Source organism: Leucoraja erinacea, unplaced genomic scaffold, assembly GCF_028641065.1.
Source record: "Leucoraja erinacea ecotype New England unplaced genomic scaffold, Leri_hhj_1 Leri_206S, whole genome shotgun sequence".
Classification (NCBI taxonomy): Eukaryota; Metazoa; Chordata; class Chondrichthyes; order Rajiformes; family Rajidae; genus Leucoraja; species Leucoraja erinaceus.
The window spans coordinates 172,740-198,514 of NW_026576107.1; the positions used below are offsets into that span (position 1 = coordinate 172,740).

General features: G+C 48.6%; 1 protein-coding gene across 1 annotated transcript; it reads right to left on the reverse strand.

Annotated features, from left to right (window-relative positions):
* Positions 1–8,270: 8,270 nt before the first annotated feature.
* On the reverse strand, positions 8,271–21,239 carry LOC129716311 (gastrula zinc finger protein XlCGF7.1-like). The gene is made up of 2 exons (XM_055666178.1): positions 21,147–21,239; positions 8,271–10,798 (listed from the first exon to the last, which is right to left on the reverse strand). Exon 2 carries the CDS (start codon positions 10,672–10,674, stop codon positions 10,240–10,242), a length of 435 nt encoding a protein of 144 aa, XP_055522153.1. The 5' UTR covers positions 10,675–10,798; positions 21,147–21,239; the 3' UTR covers positions 8,271–10,239.
* Between the last annotated feature and the right edge of the window lie 4,536 nt (positions 21,240–25,775).

Here is a 25,775-nt window from a genome sequence, read left to right on the forward strand (position 1 = left end):
GCAGTGGAGTGTTTTGGCACTGGCACGATGGAGGTGGGTTTTAAGGCAAGTGGGGACAACTGCTTGGGCAAGTGACAGGTTGAAGATGTCAGTCCAGACGTCTGTCAGCTGCGCAGCACAGGCCCTGAGCACGCGCCCGGGGATGCCGTCAGGGCCAGCAGCCTTACGTGCATTTGTCCTACTCAGTGCCACGTACACGTCGTAGGGGGTGAGTGTGAGGGGTTGGTGATCGGCAGGTAGCACAGCCTTGATGGCTGTCTCTAGATTGTCCCTGTCGAAGCGGCCATAGAAGTGATTAAGCTCCTCAAGGAAGGAGGCGTCGCTGGATGTGGGGGTGATGTTGGAGGGTCTGTAGTCCGTGATGGCCTGGATGCCTTGCCACATGCGTCGGGGGTCGGAGTTGTTGTTGAAGTGCTCCTCAATCCTGAGCTTATGGCAGTGCTTGGCCTTCCTGATGCCCCTCTTCAGGTTAGCCCTGGATGAACTGTAGGCTCGAGCATCGCCTGACCTGAAAGCGGTGTCCCGTGCTTTCAGCAGTAGCCTGACCTCGCTGTTCATCCATGGCTTCTGATTCGGGTATATGGTCACCTGTTTGAGGGAGGTGACACTATTGATGGTGGAGTTTATAAAGTCGTAGCAGGCTCCTGCTTTTCTGAACTATACTGAACCCGTCTGACCACCTCTAAACCCCTTAAAACCCATCTAGCCCTCTAAACCCATCAAAACTAATCTAAATCCCTCGAAACACCTCTAAACCCGTATAACCCCATCTAAACCTCTAAACCATTTGAACACTAGCCACATTAAACCCCTCGAAACCATTCGAAACGCTTCTAAACCACTCAAAACCCTCTAAAGCCTTCTAAGCGTCTCTAAGCTCCTCTGAACCCATCGAAACATCTCTAACCCCCTCGAAACCCCTATAAGCCCCTCTGACCCTTTGAAACCCATTGAAACCACTCTAAACCTACCGAAACCTCTCTAAACCCCTCCAAACCCCCTACAAACCCATCTATCCCAGTCTAAACCACCTAAAAAAAACACTAAGCCCCCTCAAAATTATCTAAACCCCTCAAATGTCCAGAATTAAGATCAGCTTTGCACAGGAAGGAGCTTCAGATACTGGTTTCCTCCCAAAATGCTGGAGTAACCCTGCGTGACAAAGCAGCTCTGGAGAAGTGTCTCGAAAAGGAAACAGTGCGAGTCCGCACTGACAAACGATCCCCATACATTATCGATGTCCGACACACACTGGGGACAATTTACATTTAAACCTGTGTGTCTACAAACCGTACGGACATGGTCGGAATAGAACCCGGGTCTGAACGTGAGGCCGCAACTCTACTGCTGTGCCACTGTTCACTGTCACCCTCCCCTAATTTCCGATTTACTGGTGCCATCCCATAAATCCCCATTTACTGGTGTCCTCCTGATTCACCATTTAATGGTGCGCTCTCTAATTCCCCAATTATTAGTGCCCTCATCTAATTCCCCATTTACTGAGGCGTGCTCTTTTTACACCAGGCTCGCAGCTTGTGCGCCGGGCTCATAGTTTGCTGACGAGGTACGCAGCTTTCGCAGCAGGTTAGCAAATTTTGCACCAGGTACGCACATATAACACCAGGCTCGCACTTTGCGCACCAGCTCGCACTTTCGGACATGGATGGCATTTTTTCGCAGACGGCTCGTTCTTTTCGCATCACATCTCGCATTTTTCGCACCAGGCTCGCATTCTTTTGCGCCACGCTCGCTCTTTTCGCAACAGGATCGCACTTTTCGCAACAGGATCGCACTTTTCGCACAAGTCTCGCAATTTTCGCACAAGACTCGCAGTTTATGCGCTTGTGTCGCCGTTTTCGCAGCAGGATCGCACTGTTCGTACCAGGCTCGTTTATTTCGTAGCAGGCTCGTACATTTCTGAAACATACTGGACCCCTCTGACCACCTCTAATCACCTGTAAACCCCTCCAAATCCCTCTGAATTCCTCTAAACCCCTCTAAATCCCGCTGAGCTCCTCTGAACCCTAAACCCACAGATATACCTTTCCCCTCCCCTCACCCCCCCCCCGCCCCAAACCCAGCATCGGATTTAAATTTAAATTTGTGTTGCACCATACTATTGTTGTAGGAATTCGGTGAAGGGTGTCCATGTCTTGAGAAACTGATCTGCCTAATGTTTTCGAAATATAGTGTCTGGGACATGTTTGTGATCCACATCTTCACTGTAGGGACTGTTGTCTGTTTCCAAAATTTAAGTATTGTTTTTTGCTGTTATCAGGCCATAGTTAAGGAAACGTCTTTGAAATATCGTAGCTCAGAACAGGCCTCTGATATACCTAGTGTGATCAATTTTATGTCGGGATCCAATTTAGTTTTAAGTATTGAGGAAAATATATCGCAATTAACATTGGTGATAATACACACCCTTGTCTATTGCCCCTGGATAATTGAAATTTAGGTGGGAGAGTTTGATTGGAGCTGTGAGTATAAAAACAGCGCGGGGCTTGCTTCTACAGAGGCCCGGGGAGCCGTTGGTGAGAGGAGGAGTTGCCTGGAGCTGTGAGTATAAAAACCAAAGATCCTATGCTATAGGATCTTTGGTTTGCCTCCCTGGTGCCAGGGTCAGGGATGTGTCTGAACGTGTCCCAGAAATCCTGGAATGGGAGGGAGAGGAGCCTGAGGTTGTGGTACATATAGGTACCAACGACATAGGTAAAAAAGAGAAGAGGTCCTGAAAGAAGAATTTAGGGAGTTAGGTAGAGGGTTAAGGAGAAAGACTGCAAAGGTAACAATCTCAGGATTACTGCCTGTGCCACGCGACAGTAAGAGTAGGAATGGAGCGAGGTGGAGAATAAATGCGTGAATGAGGGACTGGTGCAGTGGGTATGGATTCAAGTTTCTGGATCATTGGGACCTCTTTTGAGGAAGGTGCGACCTGTATAGAAAGGACGGGTTGCACTTGAACTCGAGGGGGACCAATATTCTGGCGGGGAGATTTGCAAAGGCTACTGGGGAGACTTTAAACTAGTATGGTTGGGGAGAGGGACTCAAATTGGGAAAGCTAGCAGTCAGCTTGTAAGGCAGGAGGCAGAGAATGGTAGCACTCTGACCCAAAATGTAGGGGAGAGAGAAGAAAAAGACAATAAACAGAGAATAAGAGATGGTGGGTCTCTTAAATGTGTATATTTTAATGCTAGGAGCATTGTAAGAAAGGTGGATGAACTTAGAGCCTGGATTGACACCTGGAAGTATGATGTTGTGGCGATCAGTGAAACGTGGTTGCAGGAGGGCTGTGATTGGAAACTAAATATTCCAGGATTTTGTTGCTTCAGGTGTGATAGAATTGGAGGGGCAAGTGGGGGTGTTGCATTGCTTATCAGGGAAGATATTACAGCAGTGCTTTAACCATATAACATATTGAATGGCGGTGCAGGCTCGAAGGGCCGAATGGCCTACTCCTGCACCTATTTTCTATGTTTCTATGAACCAATGAGTTCCTCCACCGCTTTAGAGGGAATGGACAGATGACGTTTTGAGTCAGGACTCTTCTTCAGACTGATTGGAGTGAGTGGGGGGAGGAAGCTGGAAAAGAGATGGGGCCTGGACAAAGCCTGGCAAGTGATAGGTGGACAGAAAATGCTGGAGTAACTCAGCGGGACAGGCAGCATCTCTAGAGAGAAGGAATGGGTGACGTTTCAGGTTGAGATCCTTCTTCAGAAGTGATAGGTAGATATATGTGCAGGAGACACAAGAATCTACAGATGCTGGGATCCTGCATGGAACACAATTTAGTTAGATGTGCAGAGTCTCTTGCCCAGAGGGGGAATCGAGGACCAGAGGACATGGGTTCAAGGTGAAGGGGAAAAGATTTAATAGGAATCTGAGGGGTAACTTTTTCACATAGTGGGTGAATGGAACAAGCTGCTGGAGGAGGTAGTTAAGGCTGGGACTATCCCAACGTTTAAGAAACAGTTAGACAGGTACATGGATAAGATGGATTTAAAGCGATATGGATCAAACGCAGGCAAGAGGGACTAGTGGGACATGTTGGTCAGTGAGGGTAAGTTGGGCCGAAGAGCCTGTTTCCACACTGTATCACACTATGACTCTAACACGAAGTGCTGTGATAACGCGACAGGTCAGGCAGCATCTGTGGAGAACATGGATAGGTGACGTTTCAAAGTGCTGGAGTAACTCAGCGGGTCAGTCAGCATCTCAGGAGAACATGGATAGGTGACGTTTCACAGAGTGCTGGAGTAACTCCAAGGGGAGAAAGGGACGACCATGGCTGACATGGGACGTCAGGGACAGTATTAAAATTAAAGCGAAGTACAACATAGCAAAGATGAGCGGTAAGCAAGAGGATTGGGTAATGTTTAAAGAACAGAAGATAACTAAAAATACAATACGGGGAGAAAAGATGAGGTACAAAGGTAAGCTAGCCAAGAATATAAAGTGAAGAGGAAAAAAATAGTTAAGACCAAAGTTGGACCCTTGACGACCGAAAAAGGTGAATTTATTATGGGGAACAAGGAAGTGGCAGATGAGTTGAACAGGTACTTTGGATCTGTCTTCACTAAGGAGGACACAAACAATCTTCCTAATATAGTAGTGGCCAGAGGATCTGGGGTGACAGAGGAACTGAAGGAAATCCACATTAGGCAGGAAATGGTGTTGGATAGACTGATGGGACAGAAACATAGAAATTAGGTGCAGGAGTAGGCCATTCGGCCCTTCGAGCCTGCACCGCCATTCAATATGATCATGGCCGATCATCCAACTCAGTATCCCGTACCTGCCTTCTCTCCATACCCTCTGATCCCCTTAGCCACAAGGGCCACATCTAACTCCCTCTTAAATATAGCCAATGAACTGGCCTCAACTACCCTCTGCGGCAGAGAGTTCCAGAGATTCACCACTCTCTGTGTGAAAAAAGTTCTCCTCATCTCGGTTTTAAAGGATTTCCCCCTTATCCTTAAGCTGTGACCCCTTGTCCTGGACTTCCCCAACATCGGGAACACAATCTTCCTGCATCTAGCCTGTCCAACCCCTTAAGAATTTTGTAAGTTTCTATAAGATCCCCTCTCAATCTCCTAAATTCTAGAGAGTATAAACCAAGTCTATCCAGTCTTTTCTTCATAAGACAGTCCTGACATCCCAGGAATCAGTCTGGTGAACCTTCTTTGCACTCCCTCTATGGCAATAATGTCCTTCCTCAGATTTGGAGACCAAAACTGCACGCAATACTCCAGGTGTGGTCTCACCAAGACCCTGTACAACTGCAGTAGAACCTCCCTGCTCCTATACTCAAATCCCCTTGCTATGAAAGCCAACATACCATTCGCTTTCTGTACTGCCTGCTGCACCTGCATGCCTACCTTCAATGACTGGTGTACCATGACACCCAGGTCTCGCTGCATCTCCCCCTTTCCCAATCGGCCACCATTTAGATAATAATCTGCTTTCCCGTTTTTGCCACCAAAATGGATAACCTCACATTTATCCACATTATACTGCATCTGCCAAACATTTGCCCACTCACCCAGCCTATCCAAGTCACCTTGCAGTCTCCTAGCATCCTCCTGACATCTAACACTGCCCTCCAGCTTAGTGTCATCTGCAAACTTGGAGATATTGCCTTCAATTCCCTCATCCAGATCATTAATATTTATTGTAAATAGCTGGGGTCCCAGTACTGAGCCTTGCGGTACCCCACTAGTCACTGCCTGCCATTGTGAAAAGGACCCGTTTACTCCTACTCTTTGCTTCCTGTTTGCCAGCCAGTTCTCTATCCACATCAATACTGAACCCCCAATGCCATTTGCTTTAAGTTTGTATACTAATCTCTTATGTGGGACCTTGTCGAAAGCCTTCTGGAAGTCCAGATACACCACATCCACAGGTTCTCCCCTATCCACGCTACTAGTTACTTCCTCGAAAAATTCTATAAGATTCGTCAGACATGATTTACCTTTCGTAAATCCATGCTGACTTTGCCCAATGATTTCACCACTTTCCAAATGTACTGCTATCCCATCTTTAATAACTGTCTCTAGCAGTTTCCCCACTACCGATGTTAGACTAACTGGTCTGTAATTCCCCGTTTTCTCTCTCCCTCCCTTCTTAAAAAGTGGGGTTCCATTTGCTACCCGCCAATCCTCTGGAACTACTCCAGAATCTAAAGAGTTTTGAAAGATTATTACTAATGCATCCACTATTTCTGGAGCTACTTCCTTAAGTACTCTGGGATGCAGCCTATCTGCCCCTGGGGATTTATCGGCCTTTAATCCATTCAATTTACCTGAAGGCTAATAAATCCCCAGGGCCTGCTGGTCTGCATCCCAGGGTACTTAAGGAAGTGGCTCTAGAAATCGTGGATGCATTGGTGATAATTTTCCAATGTTCTATAGACTCAGGATCAGTTCCTGTGGATTGGAAGGTAGCTAATGTTATCCCACTTTTTAAGAAAGGCGGGCGAGAGAAAACGGAATTATAGACTAGTTAGCCTGACATCGGTGGTGGGGAAGATGCTGGAGTCAATTATAAAAGATGAGATAGCCAAACATTTGGATAGCAGTAACAGGATCGGTCCGAGTCAACATGGATTTATGAAGGGGAAATTATGCTTGACTAATCTTCTGGAATGTTTTGAAGATGTAACTAGGAAAATGGACAAGGTAGAGCCAGTGGATGTAGTGTACCTGAACTTTCAGAAAGCATTTGATAAGGTCCCACATAGATTAGTGGGCAAAATCAGGGCACATAGCATTGGGGGTAGAGTGCTGACATGGATTGAAAATTGGTTGGCAGACAGGAAACAAAGAGTAGGGATTAACGGGTCCCTTTCAGAATGGCAGGCAGTGACTAGTGGGGTATCACAAGGCTCGGTGCTGGGACCTCAGATATTTACAATATGCATCAATGATTTGGATGAAGGGATTCAAAGTAACCAGCAAATTTGTAGATGGCATAAAGCAGGGTGGCGGTGTAACTGTGAGGGGGATGCGATGAGACTGCAGAGTGACTTGGACAGGCTGGGGGAGTGGGCAGGTGCATGGCAGATGAGGTTTAATGCGGGTAAATGTGAGGTTATCCACTGGTAACCTATGAAACCGATGGTATCCTATGGTATCAAAAACAGGAGGGCAGACTACCGTCTAAATGGCGTCATTGGGAAAAGGGGAAGTACAACGGAACTGGGGGTCCTTGTACATCAGTCTATGAAAGTAAGCATGCAGATACAGCAGGCAGTGAAGAAAGCGAATGGCATGTTGGCCTTTATAACAAGAGGAATCGAATACGGAGCAAAGAGGTGCTTCTGCAGTTGTACAGAGCCCTAGTGAGACCACACCTGGAGTATTGTATGTAGTTATGGTCCTCTAATTTGAGGAAGGACGTTCTTACAATTGAGGTAGTGCAGCGTAGGTTTACAAGGTTAATTCCCGGGATGGCGGGACTGTCATATGCTGAGAGAATTTAGTAGCTGGGCTTGTACACTCTGGAGTTTAGAAGGATGAGAGGGTATCTCATTGAAACATATAAGATTGTTAAGGGCTTGGACACACTAGAGGCAGGAAACATGTTCCCGATGTTGGGGGAGTCCAGAACCAGGGGCCACAGTTTAAGAATAAGGGGCAAGCCATTTAGAATGGAGACGAGGAAACACTTTTTCTCACAGAGAGTGGTGAGTGTGTGGAATTCTCTGCCTCAGAGGGCGGTGGAGGCAGGTTCTCTGGATGTTTTCAAGAGAGCTAGATAGGGCTCTTAAAAATAGCGGAGTCAGGGGATATAGGGAGAAGGCAGGAACGGGGTACTGTTTGGGGATGATCAGCCATGATCACATTGAATGGCGTTCCTGGCTCGAAGGGCTGAATGGCCTACACCTGCACCTATTGTCTATTATTGTCTAACTCGGTGGATCAGGCAGCATCTGTGGAGAACGTGGATAGGTGACATTTCGGGTCGGGACATTCCTCAGACTGACACTATGTTAACAGATGAGGGGGTGATTGGCAGATGAGTGAAGAAAGTGACAGGTGAGAGAAAATAAGGAGATAAAAGGGTGTGAGATAAGGAGAGGAATGTAAATGTGCAGCTTGAAGGGACATTGGTCAGGTAGCATTTGGAGTATTGCATACAGTTCTCGTCACTCCATTACAGGACTGATGTGGAGGTTTTGGGGAAGGTGCAGAGATGGTTAACCAGAATGGTTTAAAAACAACGAACTGCAGATGCTGGTTTTCAAAAAAGACACAAAATGTTGGAGTATGTAAGTAAGTAAGTAATTTTTATTTATAGAGCACTTTTAAATCAACTCATGTTGAAGCCAAAGTGCTTAACAGAGAAAATTAATTAGATTACCATACATCCATATAAAATAAAAAAAGAAGAAAAAAGACACAATACATTATAGGAGTCAACATGAACATCCCCCCCAGAGCAGAATCAACACTTTCCACTGTGCGGGAAGGCACCAAAATGTCCAGTCTTCCTCCTCCTCCTAGACCACCCGAGGTCGGGGCCTGTTTGAGGCCTCCGCAGCCAGTCTCAGCAACGACGGCCCAATGTTATAGGCCCTCCTGCCGGGAAGATAGAACACCGTCATCGGGTGAAAAGTCCTCAGCGGTATGGAAATGGCTGGAACGGTCGCACCCTCCCCAGAGACCGCGGCACCCGAAGTCCTCAGACCGCGCTGTTTGGAGCTCCGACTGGCGATCTCGGATCCCAGGCTCTGCGGTGTTTTAAATCCAGCGCCGCCCGCGGCTGGACGCTCCGCAGCCTCGGATGTTGGAGTCAGCGGTCACAGCACTCCGGAGCTTACCCCAAGGCGACCCGGTAAGGCATCGCCCGCTCCGTGATGGTGACCCAGCGCTGTGCCGCCACCGAAGCTGTAGTCCCGGCCGGTCCCGGCAGGAAACGCCGCTCCAGTCCGATGGTAGGCCGTACGGAGAGGGCGAAGATGGGATTCAGAGGAAAACCGTAGAAATAAAGTTTCCCCCTTCCCCTCCCCCCACCCACCACATAAAAGACCTACAACAAACATTTTGATCTAACAGGGCTGCAGGCAGAGCAGCCATACACAACGGCGCCCCACTCCTTCAATCCGCCATCTTGGGTAACTCAGTGGGACAGGCAGCATTTCTGGATAGAAGGAATGGGTGATGTTTCGGGTCGAGACTGAAGAAGGGTCTCGATCCGAAATGGAACCCATTCCTTCCACAATTTTGTGTCTACCTAAACAATGCCTATCTATCCATGTGGTGGTGCACCAGCAGGCTGGAGCAGGCAAAGGATTTGCCACAGAGCGGACAGTGGAGCGCTGGCCGGTGTGGACTCGCCGGTGCTCCAGCAGATGGTCAAGGCAGGTGAAGCCCCTACCACAGGACAGGCAGGGTAAGGGACGCTCACTGCTGTGGGTACGCTGGTGCTGCCACAGGCTGGACGTGCGGGTGAAACCGTTGCCACACTCAGCGCACAGAAAGGGTCTCTCTCCGGTGTTTATCCGCTGGTGCTCCCGCAGCCCCCGTGCTCTCTTAAAACGCTTGCCGCAATCGGAGTAGCTGCTCGCCAGCGTGGGCTCGCCAGTGCTGCCGCAACGCCCGCGAGCTGTCAAACACCTCACCTCAGTACGGGCAGTTGCAGGGCGGGCTACTGGTGTGCAAGCGCTGGTGAGACAGGGCGTGGTAGGCCATGGCAAAGTGCTCGCCACATAGTGGGCTGGGGAAGGGACGGTCGTCGGCGTGCAGCTGTTGGTGGGACAGCAGCTTGGAGGAGCGGATGAAGCCCTTGCTGCACTGGGCGCAGGTGTAGGGGCGCCGGTGTGGGTGCGCTGATGATCCAGCAGGCTTTGGGAGTGGGTGAAGCTCTTGCCGCAGTTGCTGCAGGAATAGGGCCGCTCCCCGGTGGCAGGCACCTGTGCACCTTCAGTTCCGGCGATGACTTGAAGCCTTTGCCGCAGTCAGAGCAGGTGAAGGGCCTCTCGCTGCTGTGCACCCGCCGGTGCACCCACAGCCCCAAACAACTGGGCCGCAGGTGGAGCAGCCATAGGGCTTCTTGCCCGTGGGCACCCGCTGGTGGACCTTCAGTTCTTTCGTCATCTTGAAGCTCTTGCCGCGGTCGGAGCAGCCGAAGGGCCTCTTGACGGAGTGCACCCGCTGGTGGGACAGTGGGAGTGGGTGAAGCCCTTGCCGCAGTCGCTGCAGGTATAGGGCCGCTTCCAAGTATGAGTGTGCTTGTGCTCTAGCGGGTTGTTGGAGGAGGTGAAGCCCTTGCCTCAGTCGCTGCAGTTGGAGTAGGTGAAGGGTAGTTCACTGCTGTGCACCCACCGGTGCCACTGTAGCCCCGACGACTGGGCAAAGTGCTTCCCGCAGGTTGAGCAGCCTTGGGCTTCTCTCCCGTGTGAATTCGCTGGTGGATCTTCAGGACCTGCGTTGTCTTGAAGCTCATGCCGCAGTTAGAGCAGGTGAAGGGCCTCTCGTCGGAGTGCACACGGTTGTGCCGCAGCAGGTTGTCGTAGCGGGTGAAGTTCTTGCCGCACACCGAGCAGTCAAAGGGGCGTTCTCCCGTGTGAATCCGCCGGTGGGTCTCCAGCTCGCTCGGGTACTGCCAGACCTTGCCACACACGTCACACTCACAACCCTTATCCTCGTTGTGCCATGCCATGTGGTCCTCCATCAAAGCTCAGCCCCTCAAAGCTCAACCCGCACACCGAGCAGACGGGGGGCTCACCGGCACCCTGGCCGCCCTCAATAGCCGCTCACGTCCCCGTCTCTCCGTCCACAGCAACGGCTCCTAAACCCTGCTGGAGGGGAACACAGAGGGTCAACATGCTGGCAAACAGGACATTCTTAACACATGAACATTACTAGTGCTTGAAAGGGGTGGGGGGGGGGGGGCGGCAGGGCACGAGAGTGGGGGGAGGGGGAGGGGAAAAGGGTGGAGGGGGTGAAGAGGAGAAGGGAGGGGAGTTGGGTAGGAGGGCGAGAGGGGGGAGCAGGGCTCTCTCTTAACTTTTTTTCACTGTTGTCAGCTGGGCAACCTTGGCAGCTTTTTAAGTTGCCAAATGACAGTTTAGGTGGTAATTTAAGACGGCTTGCATGACGCGTGCGATATAGTGCTCGAACGAAGTGCGTAGTTACCAGTCGGAATTATGCTCAATGAAGCATTCGCATATTATTTCTGCTTCAAATAAAGTCACAAACTAAACATATTCACCAATTAAGACATGATATATACCACAATGACATGCAGCAAAATTATAATACAGTATCTCAACTCTTTTTACACGTTGCCATGAATGCAATTTCTATTATTTCTTTCCACTTCCAAACAAAAATGTGGTTGGATTATTCAGCGTATGATCAACCTCGGAAGCACAACACCTCCACTCAGTTCGCAATAACCAACCTGACCTCTCGCTGTTAAACTGAGTTATTTTGTCAATCTGAAGTCTAATGGATTGAATCTATTGACCAAGTCTCCCCATTCCCAATGGACCAGTCTGTTTAAAAGTCTATCTTACCACTCAACAAGGTTTGTTAGATTGACTTGATTCTGTCGAGATCCCACACAACGCAATAACGAAAGGTCTACTACCAACAGAAAAACGGAAGAGAGGAAAACAGAGTGATGACTACTCACTCTGCTTTGGCCAATTCCTCTGGTCCTATCTGTAGGTAGTTCGACTCTTAACTTCGGTAACTTGTTGGCTGAGAATCGAAGAATCCCACTCCTGACACCAAATGTTAAACTGAGTTATTTTGTCAATCTAAAGTCAACTTGACTCAAACGCTTGTTGCTGTTGAAATCGATTCTTTATTCAGCTGAGACTAGTATCTGAACTTTCCAAGTCATTCAAGTTTATTTCTAACCTCGAGTTGCTTTATACCCCCAAATCCCGGACCACGTAGGTCGGCAGGCTGGCTTGTTGACACCAATGCTGTTCCCTACTTCTCTGCTGTGCTTCACACCCTAGCTCTTAGGGTGCTCAACTATTCTGGGCTTCATACCACTGGTCTATCTCCATTTTATTAATTCTAATACATTCGTCTTCTAATAATTCTTTCTTAAAACTGCGCATTAACCATGCTTTCAACTACCTCATCGTTCAACATTGGAATGTCTTCTTCTTCTAGATGTTGCAATAGTATCTTCTCACCAGTTTCCACATTACCCAAGGCTGTCATTAGTCTAGCAATAATACATTTAACAAAAGCAATTCCCACGAACAAACACAAAACCACTATTGTTGCATATATGGCCATACTAATGATCCAAGTATATAATCCCCCAAATCCCCACTCTCCTCATTCAATACCCTCCTTCATCCCATCGTGCAGGGTAATAATGTCATTTTGATGTTTTGTGATGTTACTAGTTCTGTCCTGAATTCCCATCATACACCTGTTTCACAATAGCACACATCGCTCCCTCACGGGCCAACAGATAGTATAAGGCATATCTATCCTGTAAAGAGAACAGACGCATTTCTGATAGTACACTGCATAAGTCTTGTCGTCACAACCCGTGTAAGAATGCTCATTGTCACGAGGCAGTGGCAAACAGTTGGTGACAGTTTCGACCGGAACTGACTTCCCACCTTGACACCTTACTAACCGTTCAGTCCTCCCGCACTCTGTAGACACTGCAGATAGGCTACTAACTGATTTCATAGCAAGGTTACACACAATTTGTCCTTTACCAAATAGGTCAATATGGGGCTTGTATAAACATGTTAGAGTCTGTTTCTTCCAATGCCAGTTTTTCCCATGTTCTTTTCTCATGTTCTTTCTCCTGTAAACAAGGGTAGACCTCTAATGCTTCTAGATAGTATAGTCCATCATACAAATGTTCCTATGCCGAGTTGTCTTCCAAGGGATTCCGTATGCAGAAAAAGTCAAATTTGCACTCCTGAAACCAACAGGGTAATTCCCACAGGTGTCGGTTATCTAAGTCTACCTGTCAATCGGGCTGACGCAGTATCCCATTGCAATAGTCAATCTTGGCGACGTTCCAGGATCCAAAGGCATCCGGGTCATTGCACTGTACCACTTCTAGTTTGCAGAGGTGAAAGACTCTGCTTGTTTGTCCCGGGCCACATAATTGAATTTTTCCTTCATTTCCCTCCAACTGTAGCAGCATCAGGATGCATAGCAGGATGAATCGCCCCATTTTAATTTATCTGAAGCGCCGCTTCAATGGTCGTTCCCTCCTGATTAACAATCACATAGCCTGACAACCACTCTTTTCAATAATGGATGAGCTGCCATCCATAAACAGGGTAACATCCGGATTTGTTAGCCCATTCAGTCAGGGACAGCCACTGGCGGAACTTCTCTAATTTCTCTCATCACATATTAGTTTTTTACCTTTACCTGGGCTTCCCTGTCTCCAATAGGACAGTTTTTCCAAAAGGCTCTCACAGCTCTTGACATGCGGGGTGATGAAGACTCTGACCAGTCCATATTATTAGTTTTAATAGCCATTGTGATGCTGGAAGGCAAGCAGTTCATAAGCATAGCACAAAACTGTGGCGAGACAATTCCTTGCTGATACTGAGTGTCACCTGACTGGTTGCCGTAGATGGTTTTAAACTTTTCCAGAAAATCTTCTGCAGCCTCTCCTTCCTCTGGTTTCATATCCAAAATCTTTGATATATCGATTGGCTGCTGGAGAGTGAGGCCCACGGCTGCCAACATAAGCTGGAATTCGATCCTCATTGTTACCTGCCCTGCGTGCGCCGCCTCTAGAGCTGCGTGGTTGTCATAGGTTAAGTGAACCAAGAATCTGGTATACTCAATTGCTGTTAATACTTGCTGAAGTATGCCCATAAATCTCTGGAATTGGCTTGATATACAGATATCGTTGTTCTTAAAAATTCAATGAAAGCTTGTGGATTCTGATTCTTATTAGGCACTCCCAACAAAAGTGCCATCATCTCATTTGGTTTCCACGGCACCCACACATTATTCATGGCTGTTTCGCCGTTATCTTGTTAGTTGGATGGAGGAGGTATTAGGGCTCTGGGGTTAAGGACCGTTCTGACGGGATATTGGCGCCTGTAGGATGTTTTCTTACTCTGTCTATTTTAGCACCTTCGCTTTTTGTTTCTGGGGTTTGTCTTTCTCAGCCAAGTGCTCCCTTCTACATTCCCAACTGTGTGACCTCCTTTCCTCCCTTTCCTTCTTGCGCCTGGTCTCTAGACTGGGACCTAGTATGCCATGCTACGGGGTCTGTAAACTGGGGCTTCTCCTTCTTCTTGGGTCAGATGCCTGAGGTGGATGCACTGTTGGTTCCTGACTCTGCCTTGGGTAAACTTGGGTACATTTCTGTCACCATTGACTAGGGCTCGGATTGTGGTGTGGGTGGAGCTTGAAACGGGGGCTGATAGGGAAGTGGAGATGTGCTAGGAGCCAAATTCCAATCATTTTCCCATGCCTCCCCGTTCGTCTCCCTCTGCTAACTGAACGCCATTGAGCTGCAGTCTTTTTTTAATCTTCCTCAGATACTCCTGCCTGCTTGTTTTCAGTCTTATCTCTCTCTCTCCTGTTGCTTATTCTTTGCGTGTGCACACTCTCGTCTCAATACCTCCATATTAAATTTATATCTAATATAACTGTATTATCTTGTCAACTGGCTAAAATGGTTTTATCTCGTTCCTCCTTTCACCACTTTCGCCATAATTCAATCAATTTCTTACTCTTCTTACTCGCATTTCTTATATACTTATCACAGTTAATATATTTATCACACTTATTACTACTATATTCACAACCACTTATTCCATACACATTAATATTCTTATACTGTATTCTTAGAACAATATAATAATGACGTTAACGTTTTACTATTTCTTATTTAGCAACCGTGACATCACTGGATCCGAATTCAATTGTTTTAAACTACTTCCCACCATTCCAAATGATCAACATTAATTTAGCACTGTCAATGTTTAGCCGACCCTGTTTCCAATTATCTAATTATTACTGATCATTCCAAATTACGAGTATGTTTTAGTATTCCCGGTGTTTAATCAACAGGATCCAGTTCAACTGTCAGTTACCAGTTACCATTGGTCATTCCCAATGACCGAGTCTCCCCATTCCCAAAGTTTAAAAGTCTATCTTACCACTCAACAAGGTTTGTTAGATTGACTTGATTCTGTCGAGATCCCACACAACGCAATAACGAAAGGTCTACTACCAACAGAAAAACGAAAGAGAGGAAAACAGAGTGGTGACTACTCACTCTGTTTTGGCCAATTCCTCTGGTCCTATCTGTAGGTAGTTCGACTCTTAACTTCGTTATCTTGTTGGCTGAGAATCGAAGAATTCCACTCCTGACACCAAATGTTAAACTGAGCTATTTTGTCAATCTAAAGTCAACTTGACTCAAACGCTTGTAGCTGTTGAAATCGATTCTTTATTGATGTGGATAGAGAACTGGTTGGCAGACAGGAAGCAAACAGTAGGAAGGAGTAAACGGGTCCTTTTCACAATGGCAGGCAGTGACTAGTGGGGTACCGCAAGGCTCAGTTCTGGGACCCCAGCTATTTACGATATATATTAATGATTTGGATGAGGGAATTGAATGCAACATCTCCAAGTTTGCGGATGACACGAAGCTGGGGGGCAGTGTTAGCTGTGAGGAGGATGCTAGGAGGCTGCAAGGTGACTTGGATAGGCTGGGTGAGTGGACAAATGCATGGCAGATGCAGCATAATGTGGATAAATGTGAGGTTATCCACTTTGGTGGCAAAAATAGGAAAGTAGATTATTATCTGAATGGTGGCCGATTAGGAAAGGGGGAGATGCAACGAGACCTGGGTGTTATGGTACACCAGTCATTAAAAGTAGGCATGCAGGTGTAGCAGGCAGTGAAGAAGGCAAATGATATGTTAGCATTCATAGCAAAAGGATTTGAGTATAGGAGCAGGGAGCTTCTACTGCAGTTGTACACGGTCTTGGTGAGACCACACCTGGAGTATTGCATACAGTTTTGGTCGCCTAATCTGAGGAAATACGTTCTTGCCGTAGAGTGAGTACAGAGCAGGTTCACCAGACTGATTCCAGGGATGTCAGGACTTTCATATGAAGAAAGACTGGATAGACTCGGTTTGTACTCGCTAGAATTTAGAAGATTGAGGGGGGATCTTATAGAAACTTACAAAATTCTTAAGGGGTTGAACAAGCTAGATGCAGGAAGATTGTTCCCAATGTTGGGGAAGTCCAGAACAAAGGGTCACAGTTTAAGGATAAGGGGGAAATCTTTTAGGACCGAGATGAGGAGAACCTTTTTCACACAGAGAGTGGTGAATCTCTGGAATTCTCTGCCGCAGAAGGTAGTTGAGGCCAGTTCATTGGCTATATTTAAGAGAGAGTTAGATGTGGTCCATGTGGCTATGGAGAAAAGGCAGGAACAGGATACTGAGTTGGATGATCAGCCATGATCATATTGAATGGCGGTGCAGGCTCGAAGGGCCGAATGGCCTACTCCTGCACTTATTTTCTATGTTTATATGCCATACATTTGTCCACTCACCCAAACTATCCAAGTCACCTTACAGCCTCCTAGCATCCTCCTCACAGCTAACACTGCCCCCCAACTTCGTGTCATCCGCAAACTTGGAGATGTTGCATTCAATTCCCTCATCCAGATCATTAATATATATTGTAAATAGCTGGGGTCCCAGCACTGAGCCTTGCAGTACCCCACTAGTCACTGCCTGCCATTCTGAAAACGACCCGTTAACTCCTATGATTTCACCACTTCCCAAATGTGCTGCTATCCCATCTTTAATAACTGATTCTAGCAGTTTCCCCACTACCGACGTTAGACTAACTGGTCTGTAATTCCCCGTTTTCTCGCTCCCTCCCTTTTTAAAAAGTGGGGTTACATTAGCTACCCTCCAATCCTCAGGAACTACTCCAGAATCTAAAGAGTTTGGAAAAATATCACTAATGCATCCACTATTTCTGTGGCTATAGCACCCACTCAGGTCAGCGTGGAGAGACTGTTCTCTGTACTAAAAATAATTAAATCAAATTTAAGGGCTTTAATGAAAGAGGGTCTGGCAGAAGCAATTCTGTTCCTAAGGACAAATTATTAATACATTTTATGTATGTACTTTTGTAGCAAACGTAACTACCTATGCATTTACTTTTAATTTCTATTGCACTTGAGATTCTTTTTGTCATAATTTAGCTCATAAACGTGGCATTAGTTTAATAAATTTTGGAGTGAAGCTTTTATAATTTTTATTTAATTCAATGGAATTTTAATTTTGTCATAGTCCTGTGGCGGCTCCCAAGGGTCGTGCCATTATACTGCCAAACCCCTCGGCACAGGAGTGGCGCAGTCCGGAGGCGGTCCTTAGCCGGAGGGTATAAAAGGCAGGGTTTGGGTGCCATCTTTTCCTGGTTTCGTCTTCCCCTGAACCGGGAGGAATTAAAGTAAAGTGCTTCTCAAACTTCAGACTACTTGCCTCATTTTGAGACCCACGCACTACATTGGTGACCCCCGACGCTCCATTGGCATCATGATGGAGACAGAACAAAGCCCTACCTCCTCACACGCCAGCCCGACCCTGTCTCTGGACGCGGTCTCCGTAAAACTGCCCAGCTTCTGGACCACACGGCCGCTCATCTGGTTCCAGCAGGCCTGAAACAGCTCCTGCTCCAAATTTACGGACTAAGTAGGATGGAGCGGGCAGGTAGGATCCTGCATATGGGTGGCCTGGGCGACCGGCGGCCATCTACCCTCCTAAAGGAAATGGTGGCGTTATTAGACGGGCACACGTCTGTTGTTCGAGTACACTTACCTGCATCTGCTGCCGGCCTACATTAGGTTGCAACTCACCGACGCCTCGTTTGCCGACCTTCGGGCCCTCGGGAGGCGCGCCGACGCCATGTGGTTGGCGCGCCCTGATGACGTCAGCGCGCTGGGCGTCAGCAGAGACGAGGTCGCGCTCAGGTCGACGCGCCCGGATGACGTCAACGCGCTGGCCGTCGGCAGGCACGCCGATGACGTCAACGCGCTGGCCGTCGGCAGGCACGCCGATGACGTCACACCAGCAGCTCCCGATTTCCTCCGGTGGGGCGGGGGAGCTGTGGAAAGAGTGACAGCTCCAGCCCGACGGCCCGCTCGATTACCCCCAGCGGCAGTGAAGGGTACTGCACCTGCAGTCCAGCGCCAGCAAGCTGCAGGCACCACCAGCTGGGGCAGGCAAGCTCCAAATAGCACCAACACAAGGAGCTGGTGCTATTTCCATCAGCGCTGGGGTGCTGCAGCACGACAATGCCGCCAGCCATGCACGTTCCCGGGAAACGCCTGGGCCGGCTGCCAATAGTCCCCGCGGTGGCCGGCCAAATTCACCGCCTTTTCGCTTGGGATCGGCGCTCCGGGACCCGCTTCCTCGTGGATACAGGAGCGGAGCTCAGCGTCCTGCCCCCTTCGCTGGCCGACATTCGTTCCGGTAAGCGGGGGCCCGTCCTCACCGCGGCGAACGGCAGCCCCATCCGCACATATGGACTGCGCATGGTTCCCATCGTGCTCGGCTCCTGCCATTTTTCATGGAACTTCACCGTTGCCGACGTCTCCCAACCATTGCTCGGGGCCGATTTTCTCCGGACGCATTCCCTCATGGTGGACGTCGGGCGTCAGCGTTTGGTCAACGCCACTACAATGGAGCCGATCACGTTGCGCTTGAGTCAACCAGTGGGACGGCCACTGGCGTCCGTGGACTCCCGATTCGTACGAATCTTGGCTGCGTTCCCGGACATACTCACTCCGCAGTTTCATTCAGCAACCCCCAGCCACGGAGTTGTACATTATATCCCGACTACCAGCCCACCACTCCATGCACGAGCACGACGACTGCTACCAGATAAACTGCGTCTGGCACGGCGGGAATTCCGTACGATGGAGGCCTTGGGGATCGTTCGCCCTTCGAGCAGCCCTTGGGCGTCCCCACTCCACATGGTTTCTAAGTCAAGCGGGGGCTGGCAACCTTGTGGGGATTACCGACGGCTGAACGCTGCAACAACAGCGGATCGATATCCCGTACCCCACATCCAGGACTTCACGGCCCATTTGGCTGGGGCCACATTTTTTTCAAAAGTGGATCTGGTGCGGGGTTATAATCAGATCCCGGTTCACCCGGATGACGTACCCAAGACGGCTATCATCACGCCATTCGGGCTTTACGAGTTTGCTCGGATGCCGTTCGGCCTCAAAAACGCTGCACAGGCGTTTCAGCGCCTCATGAACGGGGTGTGTCGTGACCTCGAATTCGTGTTCGTGTACCTGGACGACATCCTGGTGGCCAGCCGCTCGCAGCAGGAACACTGCGCTCACCTCGACAGCTCTGTCAGCGGCTCAGCGAGCATGGTTTGGCCATCAACCTGGACAAGTGCCGTTTTGGGGTCAACGAAATTGACTTTCTCGGCCACCGCGTGACTGCGCAAGGCGCGGTTCCCCTGCCTGACAGGGTTGACGCCATCCGTCGGTTTCCCCGCCCACGCACGGTGCGTGGCCTGCAGGAATTTGTCGGCATGGTGGCATTCTACCATCGTTTCGTGCCATCCGCGGCCCACATCATGCGGCCCCTGTATCAACTTCTGGCAGGTGGGCAGCAAAAGAGCGTTGAGTGGACCCACGAGGCGGAGGCAGCTTTCAACGGCGCGAAGGAGGCCCTTGCTCGGGCCGTGCTGCTGGTGCACCCGCGGGAAGATGCCCCAACTGCTCTCACTGTGGACGCCTCGGAGTCGGCAGTTGGTGCTGTACTGGAGCAGCTGACAGGCGGAGTTTGGCGGCCTCTGGCCTTCTTCAGTCGGCACCTCAACCGCGCGCAGACCAAGTACAGCGCGTTCGATCGTGAGCTCCTGGCTCTGTACCTGGCTGTGCGCCATTTTCGTTACTTCCTGGAGGGCCGCCCGTTCACCGCCTACACCGACCATAAGCCGCTCACTTTCGCCCTGCAGAAGGTTTCCGATCCCTGGTCCGCACGTCAGCAGCGGCAGTTGGCTTACATCTCCGAGTACACCACAGCCATCCGCTACGTCAAGGGGAAAGAGAACCGGGTGGCCGGCGCACCTGGACATTGACCAGCCGGTGCTGGTTGCTCAACCTCGGCCCCGAGGGCGCCCCCCCTCACGACTCCCTCCACCTGTCCCTCGACCTGTCCTCCCGCCGGTCCCTCGACCTGTCCCTCCACCTACGCCCCCGCAAGCCCCGGGATCTGCTGACTTCCGCACGCGGGCCTGCCGGGTCGTGCGCCCGCCGGTGCGTTTTGTGCCTCTGGTTCTGGGGGGGGGGGGGGTCCTGTGACGGCTCCCAAGGGTCGTGCCATTATACTGCCGAACCCCTCGGCACAGGAGTGGCGCAGTCCGGAGGCGGTCCTTAGCCGGAGGGTATAAAAGGCAGGGTTTGGGTGCCATCTTTTCCTGGTTTCGTCTTCCCCTGAACCGGGAGGAATTAAAGTAAAGTGCTTCTCAAACTTCAGACTACTTGCCTCATTTTGAGACCCACACACTACAGTCCTTTCTATAATTTTTTTTCTTTTAGCATGATGAATTATGTTTTTTTTTCAAGAAAAAACAATTTAAAAAAGCCACAATAGTACAGCTACAACCATTAAACTCAAAACTTTAGGGGCATGAGTTTAAAAGGCCCTTATTTAAATTTAAAATTATTATACCCAGGGGTCGGGATCGAATGTTTTGGGTCCGACTCCACAGCCACGTTTATTCCACTCCCATGTGGGTTTATAACATTATTTACCTCCGTTTCCCAGAGCGGGTTTATTTCCCCCAGACATATAGTTAATTTGGTGATTGATTGATTATTTACGGGGGGGGGGGGGCAGAAAGAGGGAGATGTTTATAATGTTTTTTATGTCAGGACGCTGCTCCAGACGGTGAGTTTCTATTATTTACTCCAGTTTTCGCCCAGACGTTTAGTTTATGTGGAGATTTACATCAGGTCGCTCCGCTGCTAATTTATAATTTATAATGATTTATAAGTGAACGAGAGGGGAAGGTTTATAACGCGTTTTACTCCAGTTTTCCCCGCAGACGTGTACTTTATGTGTTGCTTTACCTCAGTTCTACCCCTCCCCCCCTGCCCTGCTGATTTATAACATTATTTACCTCAGGTCGGCAGAGGCCTCATCAACTGCCGCTTCTCCGCCGCCACTTTCATCCGGCCGATGGGGAGACTCGACCCGGGGCGGCACCTGGACCTGGACGGCGGGCGGCCATCTTGCTGAGGGCAGGTGAGGTCGGCGCCGCTGATTGGTCGGTAGTCGGCGGCCATCTTGGTGAGGGGTCGCCGTCAGTGGCGCTGGTTGGCGGCGGCCATCTTGGTGAGGGGTCGCCATCAGTGTCGCTGGTAGACGGCGGCATCTTGTTAGGGTACACAAAAAAGCTGGAGAAACTCAGCGGGTGCAGCATCTATGGAGTTAAATAAATAGATCTTCTGGCAATTAATGTGGTAAAAGCAATCAGCCGATGGGCGGAATGGGACAGAAGAATAGAATCTAACATTGGCAGCCCAAAAATTACAGTAATAGGATGAGGTTGTAAATGAATACCTAAAACTACAGAAATAGTATCAAAAATGTATTTCCAATATTTTTCCAAAAGTGGGCAGGACCAAAACATACGAGTCAATGAGGCCACTTCAGAATTACATCTGTTACAGGTAGCATTTATATGACCATAAAAACAAGCTAACTTATCTTTTGACATATGAGTTCTGTGAACCACCTTGAATTGTATTAGAGCGTGTCTTGCACACATCGAAGAGGTATTAACTAATTGAAGAATCCTCTCCCATTTCTCTATAGATAAAGAAATTTGAAGTTCTCTTTCCCAGTCATTCTTAATTTTATCAAATGTATCTTTTTTAAATTTCAAAATTAACTCATAAAAAGTCGTTATTAAGCCCTTCTGATAAGAGTTCAAATGTACATTTTTTTTCCAGATATCGGTTTGATGTGGTAACGGAAACAAGATTAGAGTATCCCTCAAAAATGTCTAATTTGTAAATATCTAAAAAATGTGAGTTAGGTAAATTATACTTATTGGAGAGTTATTCAAAAGCCATAACTACCATCCGAAAACAAATCACGAAAAGCTACTAATCCCTTCCTCTTCCATAACAGAAAGGTTGATCAGTGCTAGAAGGTTGGAAGAAAAAAAATGAGATATGATAGGGCTCGATAAAATAAAGCCATTCAATCCAAAAAACATACGAAATTGAAACCATATTCGAAGTGCATGTCTTAATATTGGGTTAGTCGTATATTTATTCAATCTCGTAATTATAAATGGTAACGAGACCCCTAGAATAGAAGCCAATGATAGCCCTTGCATAGAATCACGTTTAAGATTTATCCACCCTGGACATTGGGTATCTTCTAAATTTTTGGTCCAAAACGTTAGATAGCGAGAATTAACTGCCCAATAGTAAAAGTTAAGGTTCGGGAGAGACAAACCACCATCTTTTTTTGATTTCTGTAAGTATTTTATACTTAGTCTGGAATTTTTATTCTGCCATATAGATAAGGAAATTTTGGAGTAAATAATATCAAAGAAAGATTTAGGAATAAAAATTGGTATAGTCTGAAATAAATATAAAAATTTAGGTAAGATAAACATTTTAATAGCATTGATTCAGCCTATTAGATATAAGGACCTTGGTGACCATTTAGTGAACTGTTGTTTGATGTGGTCAATTAAAGGTGCAAAATTGGCTTTAAATAAATCCTTGTGTTTCTTGGTAATCTTAATGCTGATCCATACAGAGAAAGAACATCTTTACAGATCAGGAGGAAGTGCAAAGCCTTTGACAAGACAAGAGACATTTATTTGTCACATGTACCACAGTGAAATGTGTGGTCACCATACAGCCATAGGAATAAAAAAAAGCACAGAACACGATAGTCTTTAACATAGACATCCCCTCACAGCTGAATCAAATTTTCCCACTGTGAGGGAAGACACCAAAGTTCAGTAATTCTCCTTTGTTGTCCTCTGTTATTCACCCGTGGTTGGGAGGCACCCGAACTTCTCACTGTCGCCACTACGGGCGGATCGATGTTCAAGCCTTCTTGCCGGGATTATGGTACTCCGACGTCGGAATGTGAGAACACCCTCAGCAGCTTCGAAATCCGAATCGGCCACTTCCTACCGGAGTCCGCGGCTCCCGAAGTCCACAGGACGCGCTGGGTAGAGATTCACGCTGGCAGCCCTCGGAAAGGGATCCCTGGACTCCACGATGTTGAAGTCAGTGCCGCCCGCGCTGGAAGCTCGACACACCACAGCTCCATGATGTTGAAGCAGCAGGCCCAACACTCCGGAGCTTCAAACGGCGATCCACATGAAGCATCGCCCGCTCCACAGTGAATCCAGTGCTGCGCCGCCGCTGAAGCTTTGGCCGGTCCCCGGCAGGAAAGGCCACGCCAATCCAGTGGGTAGGCCGCGATGAGGGGGGGCGAGGAGGCAACTCAGAGAATAGTCACATCCTTGACAGGAAGTGACTGGGAAACGGTTTCCCCCTTACCCTACCCCTCTCCCCCACAGAAAAACTAAAGAAACCTCCAAAACATACTTTAAAAAATAAAAATAAAAAAGACTAAAAATAAAAAAAAGATAGAAAAACAGACAGACTAGGCAGAGACTGCCAACAATGCGGCACCCCTAGTGTACGTTCGGAAAGACAACTTCGGAAAGACAAACCACATTTGATCAACAATCTTGAAGCATTTTATAGACAATAGACAATAGGTGCAAGAGTAGGCCACTCGGCCCTTTGAGCCAGCACCGCCATTCAATGTGATCATGGCTGATCAACCGCCATCAGTACCTCGTTCCTACCTTCTCCCCACATCCCCTGACTCCGCTATCTTTAAGAGCCCTATATAGCTCTCTCTTGAAAGTATCCAGAGAACCGGCCTTCACCACCTTCTGAGGCAGAGAATTCCACAGATTCACAACTCTCTATGGAAAAAAAGTGTTTCCTTTGTCTCCATTCTAAATGGCTTGCCCCTTATTCTTAAACTGTGGCCCTGGTTCTGGACTCCCCCAACATCGGGAACATGTTTCCTGCCTCTAGCATGTCCAAACCCTTAACAATCTTATATGTCTCAATAAGATCCCCTCTCATCGTTCTACATTCCAGAGTGTACAAGCCCAGATGCTCCATTCTCTCAGCATATGACAGTCGCGCCATCCCGGGAATTAACCTTGTAAACCTAAGCTGCACTCCCTCAATAGCAAGAATGTCCTTCCTCAAATTAGTGGGACCAAAACTACACACAATACTCCAGATGTGGTCTAACTACAGCTGCAGAAATACCTCTTTGCTCCTATACCCTACTACTCTTATAAAGGCCAACATGCCATTCGCTTTCTTCACTGCCTGCTGTACATGCATGCTTACTTTCATAGGCTGATGAACAAGGACCCCCAGATCCCGTTGTACTTTCTCTTTTCCAAACATGACGCCATTTAGATAGTAATCTGCCTTCCTGTATTTGATACCAAAGTGGATAACCTCACATTTATCCACATTAAACTTCATCTGCCATGCATCTGCCCACTCCCCCAACCTGCCCAAGTCACCCTGCATTCTCATAGCATCCTCCTCACAGTTCACACTGCCACCCAGCTTTGCGTCATCTGCAAATTTGCTCATGTTACTTTGAATCCCTTCATCAAAATCATTGATGCATATTGTAAATATCTGCGGTCCCAGCACCGAGCCTTGTGGTACCCCACTCGTCACTACCTGCCATTCTGAAAGGGACCCGTTAATTTCCTGTCTGCCAACCACTTCTCTATCCATGTCAGCACTCTACCCCCAATACCATGTGCCCTCATTTTGCCCACTAATCTCCTATGTGGGACCTTATCAAATGCTTTCTGAAAGTCCAGGTACACTACATCCACTGGCTCTCCCTTGTCCATTTTCCTAATTACATCCTCAAAAAAAGTCCAGAAGATTAGTCAAGCATGATTTCCCCTTCATAAATCCGTTTTTTTTTTTTTTTTTTTTGTTCTTTCGTCCTGTTTTAGTTATTTTTTGGTTTTATTTTATTATGTTGTGTATGGGTGTGGGGGGTGGGGGGGGAGAAACGTGTTTTTGGTCTCTTCCTTCGGGGGAATGCAACTTCTCTTATCGTATCCCCCCTGTCCGTCTCCGTCTGCGCCGAGGCCTAATGGCGGAGCTGGCAGCCTCGGAGCTGGGGCAGTGTTCCAGCGGCAACATCGGAGCTGTGGTATTCCGGCGGCAGCGACGACCCGGCATCGGAGCTGTGGCGTTCCCGCGGCAGCATGTCCAGCGGCAGCGATGACCCGGCAACGGAGCTGTGGCGTTCCCGCGGCAGTGGCGATCCGGCAACGGAGCTGTGGCATTCCAGCGGCAGCGACGACCCGGCATTGGAGCTGTGGCATTCCGGCGGCAGCGGAGACCCGACAACGGAGCTATGGCGTTCCGGCGGCAGCGGAGACCCGACAACGGAGCTGTGGCGTTCCCGCGGAAGCGTGTCCGGCGGCAACGACGACCCGGCATCGGAGCTGTGGCGTTCCCGCGGCAGCGTGTCCGGCGGCAGCGGAGACCCGGCAACGGAGCTGTGGCGTTCCTGCGGCAGCGGCGACCTGGCCTCGGAGGAGAGCTCACAGGTCGCCTCAGAGCAGAGCGAGAACAAGGAGGGAAGAGACAAGGACTTTAAGATTTTTGCCTTCCATTACAGTGAGGAGGTGCCTGGTGAACTC

What these genes read in the sequence shown, in the direction of transcription:
- LOC129716311 (XM_055666178.1), bottom strand. Translation starts at nt 10,674, where the DNA reads ATGGAGGACCACATGGCATGGCACAACGAGGATAAGGGTTGTGAGTGT.